This window comes from Anolis sagrei, chromosome 5 (genome assembly GCF_037176765.1).
Source record: "Anolis sagrei isolate rAnoSag1 chromosome 5, rAnoSag1.mat, whole genome shotgun sequence".
Taxonomy (NCBI): Eukaryota; Metazoa; Chordata; class Lepidosauria; order Squamata; family Dactyloidae; genus Anolis; species Anolis sagrei.
In genome coordinates, this window is record NC_090025.1 from 72,327,760 (window position 1) to 72,345,521 (window position 17,762).

At 36.4% G+C, this 17,762-nt stretch overlaps 1 protein-coding gene across 2 annotated transcripts in view; it reads left to right on the forward strand.

The window, feature by feature from the left end:
• Positions 1 to 11,828, forward strand: part of SGCZ (sarcoglycan zeta) — a 699,685-nt gene extending 687,857 nt beyond the window's left edge. For both annotated transcript variants that reach the window (XM_060778556.2, XM_067468754.1), the window contains one exon: positions 766 to 11,828. In XM_060778556.2, the coding sequence (XP_060634539.2) occupies positions 766 to 966 (201 nt within the window). In that variant the 3' untranslated portion in view covers positions 967 to 11,828. The remainder of the gene's footprint in view (positions 1 to 765) is intronic.
• Positions 11,829 to 17,762: the final 5,934 nt, after the last annotated feature.

Here is a 17,762-nt window from a genome sequence, read left to right on the forward strand (position 1 = left end):
TCTTTTTCCATGGTAAAATGAATATTTGGGTGGATACTGCTGATATGGTCCAGGAACTTGTTTAATTCTTCTTCTTCATGGCTCCAAATGGTGAAAGTGACATCCACATATCGGAACTGCATAGTGGGTTTTTTGGTGCTGTTTCCAGGGCTTATTCCATGTAAAATTTGCTATGACAGGGCTAAGTGGGCTCCCCATGACTACTTCATCTTTCTGTTCATAGAATCCATTATCCTTCTGAAAGTAGCTTGTAATGAAGCAATGTTGAAACAGGGCTGGGATGTTTTCTGGGAGATTCCAGTCAATGAATGTGATGGTGTTTACTATGGGGACCTTGATGAATAGAGACACCACATTGAAGCTGATCAGTTTAAAACAATTTAAACAGGCAAGTGCTCCTTCTCCCACTCTGAGCATTCCACAAATATATGTATACACTCTACTTGCTTCATTGCCAACAGAACCTCTGAAGATGCAAGCCACAGGTGCAGGTGAAACGTTAGGAGAGAATGCTGCTGGAATATGGCCATAAAGCCCAAAAAACTCACAGCAAACCAAGAGTGTCTAGTACCTACAAAAACTTTTATATGACCCTGGGTCCTTTATGGTCTCAATTAGCCTTTCCCACCAGTGGGAAAACACAGAACTGTGTTTGCAAAACAATGTACACAGATGTAGGCTCTCAGCCATTTAATATCTATGCATTCATTAGAGTATGCCATATATATTTGAAGTGACCTTTCTTTTCTTTCTCCTCCTTCCTAGATATTTTTAAATGCAGACTCAATACGACTAGGGAATCTACCGTTGGGTTCATTTTCATCTTCTTCTTCTTCTCAAGGCTCATCGGCTACTCGACAGACTATCTATGAGCTTTGTGTTTGTCCCAATGGTAAACTTTACCTTTCGCCAGCAGGAGCAGGCTCCACATGTCAGTCCAGTAGCAACATTTGTTTGTGGAGCTGAAAGAACTCCTGACCTCTCCTCGCACCAGAATAGCCTTTTTGTTACTGTCCCTCTCTTCACAGTTGTGCTCGGTTTCCCTCGTGCAGTCATGAAACTCCAAACAGACCACAGAATAACCTCTTCCAATGTAAGCAAGGAATAAAATACAGCCTTGTCTGGCATATGGACATTCAAGATGGAAGAAGGCAGAAGGCAATCAAACGGTTGCCTTCATCAGGAAACCTGGATCTTCATATCAAATATTGTCCAAAAGGGAGAATAACACAGGTGCCTTTGCTATATATGAAGTGAAGCACATTGTTTTAGGTTTTTGCAGGAACTGTAAATGAGAAACTGCACATATATACATAAATATAGATAAATAGATATAGATATAATAACTATATAAAATTGCCCAGAGTCTAAAGGTGAGATTAATTGGTATGATAAATAACTTTATTGTCTGAAAGCACAATTTTCATATGCCCATCACTTTTGGATGTAAACTTTTATCCCTGAATTTTTAAAAAATGTTAAAGCATTGTATAATGCTTCCTCTACTAAACAATTAAAATGTAATTTACATTCTGAACAGCAAGAGACAGGATCCCTCCTTTAAGAAGAAGGAGGAGGAGGGAAAGTGCATTGTTATTATTTGTCTCCATCTAATTTTTTAAAGATTGTGTTGATATTTTTGAAGCACTTAGTGATTTAATATATTCAGACAAAAATAACACCATTTTAAAGTTCTTGTTCAGCTTTTGAATTATTATCTAAATACTGCACGTAAATCATTTGGGTTTTTTTTTTTAAGCAAAGGCAATCTTGGGCCCGGAGAATGATGTAGAAGCACCAGACATGGCAGGAAAGTTGAGGGTAAATGAATCCTTGGACCTGGTCAGTAACATGGAAGGAAGATTGCTAAGAGTTCCATGACAAATTAGGATATAAGTATAAAAAACTGGGGCTGTAAATCTTTATTTCCTTCTCTCTCTCATACTATAATGAAATGAAAACTTTTTCTCTCTGCTGGGCAAGGTTATGGGGTGTTTTTTACACATTTAATTTTAGTAATTTTTGTGATTTTCTGTGAAAATTTCACAAAAATATTTTTGCAAAAAAATTTTTTGCCCCAAAACATGAGCATTCTGCAGATTTGGCTCTGACTGGTTCAGCTCAAGTAGATACATTAAATCAACTGTTGAATGGTGAGTCAACACATAAGATAAATGCAATTGATCTAATGGGTCTACTCTAGTTGGGAAAAACTTAAGGATGTAGGTCACCAATTTTCTACAAAACTCACATTAATTTCATAGAATTGTTCTTGGTACATTTTTGTTTAAATCCTTCTCCACCAAAACTAGTATTTTTGTTATCACAAAAAAGGTGAAAGCAGTGTGTCTCAGTGTGTTAAGAGTGAATATAAACAAAATCACAAATACTCTTTATAGTTTCCAAGTAAATCCATTTTGTTTTTTAAAAAATATCAATAGAGTTGGAGAATAACTGTGAGAACAGGCCACTGAAGAATTTATCATCATAGACAAATAAATAATCAGTTAGATACTTTTTTCTTTGAAGCTATAGTGTTTTATAATGGGGGAAAGAGCCATGCCTTATTCTGGTATCCAGTGACTATACAAGGAGCTCCAGTGTGCAGTGGAGAATGCAAATCCATGCACACATAAAACATTTATTCGTTAAAATGTTCTTGAGAGCAACACCATGACTCTAAAATAGAGGTCAGATTTCAACAACACAATTAAGACGTGAGGCATCATGTGCATTGACAGTCAGTTGGAATGTTGCGCACATAGTCAATAATTTGTTATCTGTGCTGGATTATGAGGCAATTTAAAGAGGTTCACAGAAGGAAAATTCCCTCTCTTTTCTGCAGCCATCTGTACATCCCAAAACCCTATCTGGGGTGTGACTGATGTTGCACATTGTAGGATAGTACACAGTGAATGCAGAAATGACTCCAAATTGGTAGTGGAGTCTATTTCCAGAAGCCTTTGTAATATATTGAACACTGTTTGGAAATGTCTTCTCAAATTTCTGGAAGGGTTTGGGGACTTTAGATGACTATAGCAGAAAGAAGAGTGGGAAACTTTATTTCTCTTGGCATTCTTAAAGTAACTTGCTTTAACATCATTAAATGCTCATGAGTCAATGTTGAATAAAAGAAAGGCAGGGGGTAACAGATTACTTTTTTAGGTTGTCTCACCTAGTTTTGTTTACCAAATTTACTCACCTGGTCATCACAATGTCATTGTGTGAACTGAATGGTAAAAAAATTAAGTTGATGAGACACTAAGGCATTTGGGAAAAATTCTACTTGTTAAAGTACATTGAAATATTTATCATTAGGACTATATTCTCAATGTCATGTTTTTCCTGTTGTAACTAGTGATTGGAATGCAAAACTGGGTGACATGTTACTCTAGAGTCTTTCCTGACACCTTGGAGGTTACCTCTGTACCCCTCTCAAATACAGTAATACACAGAGCTTGAAGAAATTACTTTTTGACTACAACTTGCAGAATCCCCCAGTCAGAAAGGTCAGTAAGTTTTCCAAACTTTAAATGTAGAAGATACAAAATGTAGAAGGAATCACAAAGGAATTGTCTTTTTTATCGGTACAATCCAAATGATTTACTTTTATTGAATGTAAATCATCTTGAGGTAGGAATGCAAAACTTTCATTATTTTTTCCTCACATACTGGGACAAATAAATGCCATAGTTTTCTCTCTGCTATGGGAAAATTAAAGTTCTCCTGCAGTATTCTCCACATCTTCAAATGTCCCAAAGTGTGGTGAAGAATTAATTCCTGTAGAATTTGTGGAGCTTTTGAGCAAATAAACTTCTCTTTAACAGGAAATAGTGGCTTTAGCACAGAAAACAGGGTTTTTCCACATGTTTTTCTATGAAGAATAATTGCTTCACAACATTTCAGAGTGCTCAATTTTCTCAATGTTTAGGAATCCTACCTTTTCATTTGGGAATAAAAAATAATACAGGGTTAGTCAAAATGGCCTATGAATTTTGACTAACCCTGTACATTGGGGATTTTGTTTCCCTTGGAAATTTGATTCAGAGAAATTTGATGGTGACACGTAAATGAAACCAGAAACTGCATAGTGGCCCAATTCAGCATAAAAGGGAACCATATATTTATGAGTTATAGTTAAGGCTGCATCTCAAGTGCTTCTTCTTCGGTTTCCTCCCACTTTGCCTCTTAGAAGGACTTTAGATGCATCTATCCCTGGTTTCAAGCCCACAGTGACTTCTGCAACATTAAACACTGGGATGTATGAGATATCGATATGGCAAATCAGGATGTGGAGATGTTCTTTGGTCTTTAGTTCATCTTCAGTATCTGTGAGCAATAAGGAACTCTGTTTACTTTGAGATGATTTAGGCTACCAATATCACCATCCCTAGGCTATTGGCCATAGCACCTTACTTAAAGGTGCAATTTAAACAAAACCCAAAGTTTGAATGTTGCATGGAATTTATTTTGCATTAAACTATGAACAAAAGCTTGTAATGCCCTGAGGAAAAGCAGGTGGAGACGAAGAAGGATTCCACAAACCTGAGGCTTGATGCAGCTTGTTGACAACCTGGGAAATCATGGATTACTCTCACATCTGAACTTAATCCAACTGTTGTCCAAATCTCTACAATGATACTGTTTCTTTTTTTAATCAGTTTATTCATACAAACAAAAAAATCCTCATGTGAAATCATAGCTGGCAAGGAAACTGTAACTCAATATAATCATTTGATTAGAAGAACAATATTGGTGTGAACGTTGAGGAAATCTTTGGATGACTGGATGAAAAAAAATGAATCACTATATAAGTTAATGATGTTTAAATGGGTGAATCCTTCTCTATATGTTTTCCTTTTGTTTTGTTTTTTGTCTGTGGGCCTTATTGTTCATTTTAAAGTAGACATTGTGCAGTTGAAAATAAGTAATATGTGTACAAAGACTGTTCTCCCAGACAATCAAAACTACTGTGGCAACCAGAAAGGTGCCTGCTTGCACTGTCAGAGCAGCAATAGCTTGTTACTCAAGCCAAATTACATGGAAAATCATTTGGCTCAACAACAAAGCCAAATCAGTTCACAGGCCTACCCAGAAGTTTCTATGTTGTACTTATATAATCTGTACACCATTAAATTGCTGTCACAGGAACCTCCAATGAAACCTGAATGTGTGCCCTGTTGAAAAGTCTAACTCTGTTGAAAGTAGTTTGAGCAAAGTCAGAAGACTCCAAATGATAAAGAACAGCTGAAAGGGATTTGGAAATGGGGAAAAATAGTTGGGGAGGAATGTCATTTGTTTGTTGCCTGGTGTCCTGAACGTTTCCCCTATGACAGCAGAATATGTCATATATCACAGCAATGTTTTATTGAATCTATCCACTACAATGCAGTATATATTTCCAAAGACCATTCTGCAGCCATGGGTAGTGAGATACAGGGATGTGTATTTATGCATTTATGCATCTCTTCTAATGACATCTAGCCATATGGCAGCCTCTGAAAACTATAGATATTTTTCAGTATTTCTAACTATGTTTAGTGAGACTTGCCTGCAGCTTCCTAGGATAGAGCATAGCCAGCCTTCTTACTTGACTCTCATAATCATTCAGAAATCTGTGAAAACATGGTTTATGGGTAGGTTGGACTTGCACCATCGTGAAAAATGGCTGACTTTCCATGTGATTAAAGTCAACAAATAGACTAAAACTTGAAGCAGTTGCTGGAAAGTACTACCTAGCACCATCAATGTATGACTAGCTAGTAATAGGTGGTAAGAACTGTACTTGTGAAGGTTTGTGTGCAACATAAAGGAAGTTGCTCAAAGAAGCAGATCTTGAACTGGTCACTGACCTTAATAAAGTCAACTTGACTTGACTTGACAAAGAAGCAGAACAGCATTCCTGGAAGAATTTGTCTAGTTCTATTCAATCACAGAATCCTATAGCATCTCCCCTCTTGATCTACTGTGGTTGGACAAATACTTCTTTCTTTACCTTGAACTGAATTTTGATATGGTTTAATTTAAAGGCTGAATTTATTATTTTACACATGAAGAACAAACACTAGGTGAAAAAGTTCAAACACTAGGTGAAAAAAAATCTCCAGATATACAAAAGATGGTGTAGGGTGAAATTAATGAATGAGATTAAAGATTAATTAATGAACACAAAATGCCTTCCCTATAAAGCAATTTAAAGCATTGCTGGCATTCTGTATTGCAGTTACAGATAAAAGAAATGTAACCAAGCATCACTTCCTGACCTGATGCTCCCTCATCTACCTTAAGAATCAGCTGCCAGATCACTCACTCCAAGCAGGGATTTCATCCTTTTTATGCCCCAATCATCTCCTTTAAGATTTAGGAGTGTCAACTGTTAAAGTGGGATGTGATTATGTAGGATTATCAAATACAGATTACTAATTTCAGTACTGGAGAACAGCCATGTTTGGTTACAAAGCAGGCATTAAAATACGGTAGCTTAATTTCTGTAGCTTTCTGCTTGAATTGGCAGTGATGTTTTCTTGCATTTTTAAAAAAAATATTCTCAACTTCTTTCAGTCTAATTTTTTGGAGAAATATTTGAATTGTGATAAATTCTTACACTCCTACAATAATCTTCCCAATCCAAACAAAGTTCTTACTCATCTTTTGTATACTAACCTGGAGACCTATTGTACTCACCAAAGTCTTCCATATTCTATAGTCGAAGGCTTTCATGGCCTGAATCACTAGGTTGTTGTAGGTTTTTTGGGCTGTATGGCCATGTTCTAGAAGCATTCTCTCCTGATGTTTTGCCTGCATCTACGGCAGGCACCTTCAGAGATCTGAGGATGCCTGCCATAGATGCAGGAGAAACGTCAGGAGAGAATGCTTCTAGAACATGGCCATAGAGCCCGAAAAACCTACAACAACCTTTCTGTATTCTTGTATTTTATTCCAAAAGATAAGCTAGGTCCTTGTTTTTAAACAAAAGGTTTTACTGTTAATAGCGATCGTCATTATTTCTATTATATCAATGGCAAGATAGAATGTTGAAATTTTGAATTGGTTAAAAAAATGTATGCATAAGTTATGTGCAAACATGTTGCACTGAATTGATTAAAATCTGTAAAAGAGAGCCATTGCACTTAAGGGACGAGAGATAAAGTATGCATAAGTCATGTGCAAACATGTTGCAAAGTCTATCACAAATATGAACATGCAATGAGGTATTTCACTCACCTTGCTTTTTAATGAAGTTACATAGTGGGGATAATAATAACATTTACCCAGATGCTTCTTTGAGTCAAGCCAGTAGTTCTTCTAAGCCAAACTGCCCCATTTAATAGACAGTGAATTTTCATGACCCTTCACATGAAAGCTATTAGTTCCAGAAATTAAATTAGGGACCCTATATGTTCAACAACTGTCTACATATCTTATATAATTGGATTGCAATTCCTGTTCTAAAGGGAAAATCAAAGTGCCACCTGCTATGAGCTACCTTAAGATATTACAGTCTGCCACTCAGTTGCCATTTGTATTAGGTGGGAAAAGATCAGGTTCCAAGGAGTGCTGAATGGAAAGCCCATAAACCAATGGGTACAATGCTAAATGCAGAGGCTATAAGTAGCATACATCACTCCAATGAGAATTCCACTCTTCTGTTTCATTACTCCAAAGATTCCCATTGTAGAATATAAAATGTGAAGGGGAATAAACATGTAATTTTTTAAAAAGCTGGTAAAATACATTTCAGAAGAAATATAAATTTAAAGTCAGGTGCTATGATGATTATATGTCTCAAAGATGGCCACTTTGTAAACATTGTCCTCTTTGTGTACTGTAGTAAAAGTTCCTCAATGTCCCAGTTTCTATGGCCTCTTCAAAATTGTTCCTAATAAATAATAAATATTAGATAATTCATATATCAGCAAAAAGAAAAAACCCTACTATACATCAAGGCTAGTGGATACTATATCTCTTTCTTTTCAAATTAAAACTATAAAACAACCTATTTCAGCACTGTTACTTGTATTTTGGGTTTTTTCTTCCTTTTTTATTGTAGCTCATGTATTGGCTTAGTATTAAAGACCAAAGACTGATATTTCTGTTACATACGACACAAGAAAACTGCACTTTCAGCTCCTCACTGCTGGAATGATGAGACTGATGCATGGTTAATTTCTACATGAAAGAGTAACATGCTTTAGATCTGCCAAGTATTTTGTGCTTTCAGCATTTCCCATTACTATTTTGTTTTAAAGAAAATTGAGTGCGGGGTATTGAGCACCGATTTTTTCCCCATTTATAGTTGATATATGAACATGAGAAGAAATGTGAGTTGAAAATGTGCCAGAATATCTTTGCTTCAGTTAATTGTTCAGTTATGGATAGGATCTTACATTTTCACTCCATGAATGGACTGAGTTTCAGTAACATCCATGAGCAGAACTCTGCTTTTGAATGGATGTTTTATGAGGCAAAACAGGAGTCTGAGTCTAAATTTCTCCCTCCTCTCCCCTGTGACCTGGCTGTCTCAGAGATTTAAAGAACAACAGAAAGATTATAAAATGAGCATTCAGTGGTTAAGATGATGCAAGAAAGAAAGATTATCTAATGATCATATGGGAAAATACTTCTAATGGCCAGTTCTTAGTTTAATGTATTGTCAAAGGCTTTCATGATCAGAATCACTGGGTGGTTGTAGGTTTTTCGGGCTGCATGGTTATGTTCTAGAAGCATTCTCTCCTGATGTTTCATCTGCAACCTCTGAGGATGCCTGCCATAGATGCAGGTGAAACGTCAGGAGAGAATGCTTCTAGAACATGGCCAGACAGCCCGAAAAACCTATAACATTCCCTTTCTTTTACCCCCTTTCCTAACGTCATGCTGTCTAGAAATTGTGGGCATTGTGATCAAATACATCTGGAAAGTCATGAGATAAGAAAGTTACATTAGCATATCCATATTTTTTACAACTTATCTAGGTTGCAAATAAACTACCCACAAATAGACCACCTTGGTATGTACCCATTCACTACATTGCAACTGCAAAGTTCTTTAAAATTCAAAGGTCCAATGGTTTAATGGTGTTTTTTCCCCCAGGGTCTCTTAATTTCTTGGATTTGTTTGACTACTTTCATGTTAATGTTTTTCTTCTGTATATAGATATATAAAAGAGATGGAACTATTTTCTTACACACTCTATGCAATATGTTTGTAAAATTGCAATATTACCAAATTACAAAAGCTGTGCTTTTGTACTCTCTTGCTTTATGTGAAACAGATCTTTTTTCTATTTAAATGGATTGATTGTCTTATAAACTGTAGATAACCTATTAATTCACAAGCAGTATATGAATATCTTGGATTTTTGTTGTCATTTTCTTTCAATTAAAAACAGCAAGGTTTTGGAAACTGGAATCAACCCTTATCAGAAAGGGTATGTCTGAATATTTGATTATACAATTTAATATTTCTCATTTTTCCTTGTATATGAGTATAGATCTTTTAACAAGTGCCAAAGAAGATAATAATCTTCTAAATCCCAATTGAAATTCATAACTATATGCCAGGCCTGACATTCTGTAGAAAAAAATGTAGTTTTAAGTGGGCAATCCAATGGACATGTTTTTAAAAAGCTTGGTTTTCATTTGAAGAAACAATTTGCTTACAATGATAATGAAGCATTATTATATGAATTTATAGGGCAAAATGAAATCTTTTGGGCCTTTTAGGTCAACTGACCAGTGAAGTAGAAATTGTCATACTGACCAAATACAGGAAGTATATCAAAAACAGGGAAGATAGCAGGGTGGCATCCGTTTCTTCTGGATTTCATCTTTGTTGATATTGAAGATAAGTTATCTACGTTTCATTGTCTAGAACAGTGGTTCTCAACCTGTGGGTCCCCAATGTTTTGGCCTTCACCTCCCAGAAATCCTAACAGCTGGTAAAATGGGAGTTGTAGGGAATCCATAGGGTGAGAACCATTGGTCTAGATCCTCGAAATTCCAGGAATTCGAACACAAAGGGTAACTTTGTAATCCCTAAAAATGCCACTGCGTTTAACTAACGCGGTGGCATTTTCAGGGCTTGCAAAGTTACTTTTGGTGCTCTGACTCCTGGAATTCTGGAAGTTTCAGTTCAAAAAAATGATTTTTTCTCAATTCTAAGAACATTCTATTATCTATTTTGGCTATAATTCAAACTATACCAATAATTCTCTGTGCCCCAGAATTTAGTTCAGATTTTATTTTTTGCCAATAGCCCTTTTAGTGATTTACATAATACATGACAGGAGGTGTGGGTTTGTTTTTGTTTTTTTACAATAAATATAGTTTTGACATAACATTGAAATCTGCCTAAATAGGATTCTAGTCTAAATAGTTAAGACTCATTCAATACATTGCTGAAATAAGTTCTTTTGCGTTCTTTTTTTACAGAGTGGATCTCACTCACAAAGTAGTAAAATCTAGTATGAAGTTAGATTCGTAAAAATACAAATAATAAAAAAGAATTTGAAATGGAAGACTAAAGCAAAAAATATGTAAGTTATTGAAAAAGCCATAACTGAAAAGAAAAATCCTGAGAGCTGGGGGCCAAAATGTAAGTTATGGGGATGGCTCTCCAAAGGGTCTTCATCTGTATACCAAAGTCTTCATCTATATATCAGTTTCCCAAACTCTGATATTCTAAGTGTAGAATATCTTGTGAAAGTGGTAGGACTGAGAGAGGGCCTCTTGTTGGCTCATAGGAAGAGATACGTTTTTACAGATACGTTGAACGAAAACCATTTAGGGCTTTATAGCCAAGACCTGCAATTTGAATTTATCTCAGTAGCTGGCAGCCAATGGAGTAGTATGCTCCCCTTACGCCACCCTAGTTAGAAATTTGGCTGCTGCCCATTGGACTAAATGAAGCTTCCTGGCTGTCTTCAAAGGCAACCTCATGTAGAGTGTGTTGCTGTAGTCTATACAAAAAGAGCATGGGCCACTGTGACCAAGACTGAGTTCCCAAGGTACGAGTGCAATTCCCAAGGTACCAGTTGGCGCACATCCATCTTTGTAATTCAGTAATAGTGTCTCTGCTATGTAGTTTATTTTAAATTAAATTTATATAGATTCTGATGACAATCTTGGAAAAAAAAAGAATGGTCAGTTTATCTGGATCTCTCCATAAATGATTATATTTGATTGTGTTGCGGTGGCAGATAACAATGGATTTGTCTCCCTCCTTCCCTTCCTTCCTTCGCTCATTCCTTCCATCTTCTGTGCACATTTTTAGTATATCAGTTAGATTCCAAAAGCTGGTTCTACCTAGCATTGTGCTAAAAATGTCTCTTATAGACACAATCGCTCACAATAATAACAACTACTAAATATTCTTGAAAACATTCAGCATATTATCTCCAGTTTCCAAAATCTTGCATGGATCTAATATGTTTTTGAGGGGCGGGGGGAGATTAGTTTTTCAGTCTAGTACATTATATACTTTTTAGAAAGTTACAAATTATATATCTAAACAACAGAAATTTACTAGTGGCCATATATTTCTGATAACTGAAAGGGAAAAATACATTCAAATCATATTGCCTCTTTTTTGCAGGACAATATAATTTCATTCTTCATATAAAAGACTCTATACAAGCCAATATAAACTAAATTTGATACTGTACAGTCTGTCTAACAAGTTTTACTTGCGTTAGACTATTGTGATAAAGTATTTACATTCCAACACAAAATTTCTACATAGTGTATTATTCCCTTTTAGGAAAATGAAAAATTTGTTTATTACTCGAATTGAAAAAAAAAGTATATCAATGTATTATCATGTTGTGAAGTATGAAGACTATGTTATATCAGTTTTTAAATATATGTAAATAAACATCTTTATTAATATATATGGTTGTTTGATGTGATTTTTTTCCTTGTTGATCTGTGCTTTTAATTCATAATAATGCTTTGGGATAAGGGTAAGTATAAATACTGTGTCACTTGATGAATCCAATATTGGGCTTTTCACATGATGAGAGACATTTTGGTTCTTGTACAAGTTTGGTATAGAATTCTGACTTTCAAAACAACAAACAACTCCAAAAACGACATAAAAGGGCATAAGCACACCTTTGGCAGTCAGCAAGAGTCTTCTTGTGATACATCCAAAGGATGACACCTCAATTTAGTCATTTTCTAGGGAAAGTTCAGGCTTTATTTGCTCTAAGGTAAAAATAAAGGTTTTCCCTTGACATTAAGTTGTGTCCGACTCTGGGAGTTGGTGCTCATCTCCAAGGTCATATATCCGGCATGATTGCATGGAGTGCCGCTATTTGCTCTTGGACCTATTAATTCATTAAAAAACAGTGCATGGTATTCATAAAATTCTTCTCCAATACCAGCTTTCTACTAGCTTTCCTCATTGTCCAGAAATTGAGGAAAAGAAAAAAAAAAGAATGTCAATTTCATTGTAGATGTTGTACATTGAGAGGTAAGGAAAAGGTGGAAGTGGTGGACCTGAGTAAAGAAATGCCTGCTTTGATGAATCTTAACAAATGTGATGCCGCGAGTGGCACCACCTAAATGTAGAACTGTAAGTTGCAGGATTTGAACTGTTGTATCATGCCTGATTTTGCCTTTTTACCCTGTAAATGTATAGTTGGGTTGATTGGTTATTTATAGCTGTCAATCAATGTTGTTTTCACCAGTTGAATTGCTCCTCCTGCTCAATTGTTTGACCCCACCTCTTCCTAGAGAGCAGGGCAGTGTTTCCTTTTCCATTCCACCATCAAACTTTCTATCAGATGGACGTGAGAGAGAGAGACTTGGCTCTGAAGCCCTTGATTAAGTTACCTCTCAGCACCAATTCTGAGGTTCTTACCCTTGAGACTTATGCTTCATGTTCAGATCAACCTGGACGATGTTGAGAAGTCTCAAGTGCCTTCAAACCAGTTCTTTGGCACCAGAGGAAGGCTTTGTGCCTTCAAAATATAGGCCATTGGAATTGGGGTTGTGATTATTCCGGTATTCACAGCCATTGAAAAAGAGGGACCTGTAAAAGCTTCTCAGCTGCAAAACTCCTTGGGCCCAAGACAATCAGAGACTATAATGTATATTTTCCTTTACCCCTTTGAAACTTCCAGCTTATTGCCTTAAAGGGATAACTCTTTGTGAACAATTAAACCTATTTTGAGTTATCTACAGTGTTTTGGTTCTTGGGAGTTCCAGTTTTCCTAAAGGAGGGCAAGAAGCAATCCCCTGGGGAAAGATGTCACTTCCATGCCTCTTTCACTCAGAGTTATAGCCCCCAGGCACGACGGCACAACAAATAACCAGAATAACTGAGTGGTGGTGAATGCAGAGTTCAGAATATACTCATTGGCAACAGCAGGCAAGCTAAAAAACTTTTGAAAAGCATTCAGCAATAATTTAAAATTAAAAATGCAAAGCTACAAACAGAAAAATAAATGCGTATCAGTCTGAGAAAGATTTACTCTGATGCTTACTTTTCATGCCACCATTTCACTCTCATTATTATATCATCTTTCCACCAATATTTTCCTGACTTGATCTGTGTTTGGCCTCCTTTTGACCTTCCAAGCTACTTTCATCTGATATTCTCCAAATATGCAGTGACAGTTGTGAAATGCACACTGATGTACAAATAATATACTGTTATCATCCTCCGCTGCCAGTAATATTTTGATATCCCATTCATTGTCAGTTTTAGCAACCCACATTATAATCTTGTTCCTGGTTTAGTCATAAAGCTACATTACATTTTTATATTTAAAAGGAGTGAGTTATGTTATTACGTTTTATTGAGAAGTCTTAGGTATTCATCCCAAATTTTAGAGCTTTACTTAACAGATTATGAAGCAGACAAACACAATGTGATCAATAATCGCCACTTTCATAAGATAACCTATTTTATCCTTATAGATAGATAGATGGGGGTGAGAAAGAATAAGATCTTAAGAACAATCTGTGGACATAAATGTCACTTTATAGGTATTATGGGCATTTACATGTTGCTCAAGAATAATACATACCTTTTAAAAAAAGGAGTGGGTGAGGGGGGATAAATTTGCATAAAATGAGTACATCCTAGTTTTAGAGCTGGGAAACCTTTCTTTCTGGGGATTACTCACTTCAACTCCATCAATCCCTGGAAGCATGACCGTATTGGCAAACAGTTGTCCAAAACACACTAATGTGTCCATACTATGAATTAATGCACATGTATATATGCAAGAGATAATTTCGATGACTGTCATGCTGTCAGAGAGCAACGATTACACTATTTCAACCCATATTTTTGGTCGTGGGGGAGATCAGATTTCTTAAAACTGCCCCCTCCCCTCCTCATTGGAGAGTGAGGGAATCAGCACAGATGTATCCAACTATTTTCCTGCAAGTGAACCTGCTGCAAAAACGTTATCTACAGGAACTCCTGGGGACCCTTGAAGTCTGAAGTCATGTCTAACTAAAGACTAGCTAGACACGTTTCTGCTACCCCTTCCACTCTTCAGTGACACAGAAATGGTCACATTGAGGAACTGCATTGCTTTAAAATGGGTTTAGGAGTAGCTTTAGGAAGTGAAGATACAAACCACCTCATCACATTGAGAGGGGAAAGCATGGATGACCATCCCTTTAAGGGAGAGAATAGTCCCTTTAAAGGAGAGAATCACCTTTCCATCAGACTCACACATGGAAACCTTACAGTCATCACAAAGTCAGTATTACTTTTTTTAAAATCAGGAGAAACAACAGTACCCAGAAACCAAGAGATCCCTTGCCCTGCCCAAAGCTCCTTACATTAAAGGATACCGACACCAGTTTAAAACCAGTTATTGGCATGGGATCCTATGGTTCTGCCCCATACTCCATAGAATACAAGAGGCAGTGATTCAGGATAAAATAATTTCTTTCCATGGGATCATATTGTTTTGCATCAAACCCCATAGGAGACAAAAGACTGCTGCCATTTGGGCAATGAAACAAGATGGGAAACTTTTGATGGTTGCCATCCTACCTGTTTTTCAGTTGTAAAGATGTGAGTAAAGTGTTATAAGAGGTAGGAGCTCTGAACACAATTGTTGGACCGTGTTCAGAGTTCTCTGATTTCAGAACATTTCTGCCTCTTTTCAATCCTGGAACATGTGATGAGCGCTGTTCCTCTCCATGCTTGAAAAGAGACTGAAGTGTCCTACGATTGGGAAATTTATCAGTGTGATAAGGTGGATAGTCATCACTATATACCAGAGATAGAGCTCTCAATGCAGCATCTCAGTCAGTAATTTAATTTATAACTCATCACAGTCAGTGATTGGAAGATCTGTGCACTGTGAATTCTGCTATCCACGTTTAAACTAGATAAAGAGCCTCCAGGGATGATCATGCAAAGGAAACAGATGTAGGCCTGTATCCATGAGAGAGATGTTCCACAACACCATTAGCAAACCCTGTATTTTGACAATTTGTGAGCCAGAAGCATAGCACAACATCACACAAAAGAAGCTAAAGAGGTCCACAAAGACTTCTGACTGAATATCCCCACCAAGTGTTTTAAGTAACCAGGGATAGAGCTACATAAGATTTCTTACTTCAGTGTGCTGGCTGCTGTCATAAATTGAACTATTTCAGGACATTTCCTTTTTACTGATACTTAATATTGATCATAGCTGCTCTTTTAAAATCAACAAACAATTGCTCCATCTGTTCCCATTTAAATGATTGTAATACAAAAATATACATCAATTATTATTGTTAATATTTTACTGGCACAAAACCACAGTATGTCACAGCAAACAAGATCTATATGCTGGATTTCGTATCACAAAATCACAAGTTGAACACTTATTATTATTATTATTATTATTATTATTATTATTATTATTTATTCATCTTTATCTCGCTTTTCTCCCATGGGTGGGATTAATTGAAATAGCAAATAGGTAATCGGAATCTATGTGGCTAACTTGTCCATACATATGCAGATTCTGGAGGATATATTTGGATGGAGAAAATAAAAGTCCACCTCAGAGTTGTACTATTATCAATTTCAATATTTAAAAGTGATCCAATGCAGAACTACAGTCACTCAAATCAATTGGATTTGCTTTTACCTTGATCATGGGTCCATTCTAATTGGGATCATCCAACAGGATTCCAGACATACAGCTGCACATTTTTGGATGCTCTATGACTATTCATCAGTGCTTTCAATAGACCTCTTTATTCGTGGAGACTGCAAAGACATTCATTGCACATTCCCAACTGCACAATGGGAGAATAAGCAGGTGTACAATCAGTTGCACAATGTTGATATTGAGAAAAAGATTGTGTAAATACTTTAGTGTAGATTTACATCACACAAGCACATTTTAGAATTGCAGCCAATGTTTAATAATGATAAGGATAATACTCACAGAAGCTGAACGAAAAACAGAATAGTAGAATGCATTGTACAGTCCCCAAAATATCCTCACTGCACCAGATGCTCCTTTCTGCAGGAAACCACCCCTTGTTGAATGATACAATGATATGTTGGCTGGCTCCCTTTGGATTACCTCAGGACATACTGGGGACAGAAGACCTTTATCTCTTCCTCACATGCCTCTGTCCTCTGCAGTGTACACCCATTCAAATAGAGACAAAAATGGGTTCAAAAAAGAGCAAGAATTCCAAATAATAATTCAATTGCAAGTAAGTTGAAGACATAGAAATGGCTCATTATTTGTCTTTTAATATGTTGCTTTTGTGCCATTTATTTCCGGTCAAGTTGCTGTTCCTTAACTTGGAGATCTTCAGCTCTGAATAAAAACCAATATCTTCCTATATCCCCATTTTGCCTATTATAGTTGTTTTTCCAGTAATCGCTGTGCCATCTCTTTATATAAGCACATTGTCATGCAAGGATATACACCAAGTATGACAAAAAGTAATAGATGCTAATGATCACCATCTCAAGCTAAAGAAAACTTTGGAGGAAAAGCAAAAGCAAAAATAGAGTAAGTCAGTATCTGTAAATAATATTTTCCTCTTGGATCACAGCAGCCTATTCTGGCTGCAGCGATATTTCAGTATGTCATACTGAACAAGGGAGAAAAAACTAACACAACTGAATTTGAACAAGTTTTGGCATTGCCTTGCTCTTGACTTTGATAGTCACAGTAAATATACCAAGACTAAGAAATCAAATAGGTGATGAGGCTTGTTCTAGTATTGTGAGGCAAACTTTACCACCCATCATTCCATGTTAAGTGGTGTGAAAACTGCCCCAAAGATTTCCCATGTTGCTGCTTTAAATGTTTCTCTGAGCTCACCCGATTCAAGGCATTATCTTTCAGACTTAGCTCTCCAGTACATGAAACAGAGATAATAATTTTGACCTCAGTACAGCGTTTGTCTGAAAAAATCTGGGAATACTTTGAACATTCACAAAGCATTCTTTGGATGAAGATAAAGATCATGGAGGTTACATGGGGGCTCAGATTACCTGTTGAGACAATGTAAGATATATTCGACCACATGAAAAACTTTTACAATATCTAGATGTCTTACTTCTTACATTTTATTGGACCTAAGGCAGAGGTGGGCCATCTATACACCATCAAAGAGCCTCTGTTTAAAAGAAGAGTTGTACTTCCTAGTCGTGCAAATCACTCGGGTTTTTGAAAATTACATGATTTTTTGGTCTTTTTGTTTTGGGGGCAGGATACAAAGACTACCAAAACAGGTCTGGTGATACTTATGGCTCACTGAACCCTGGCCAAA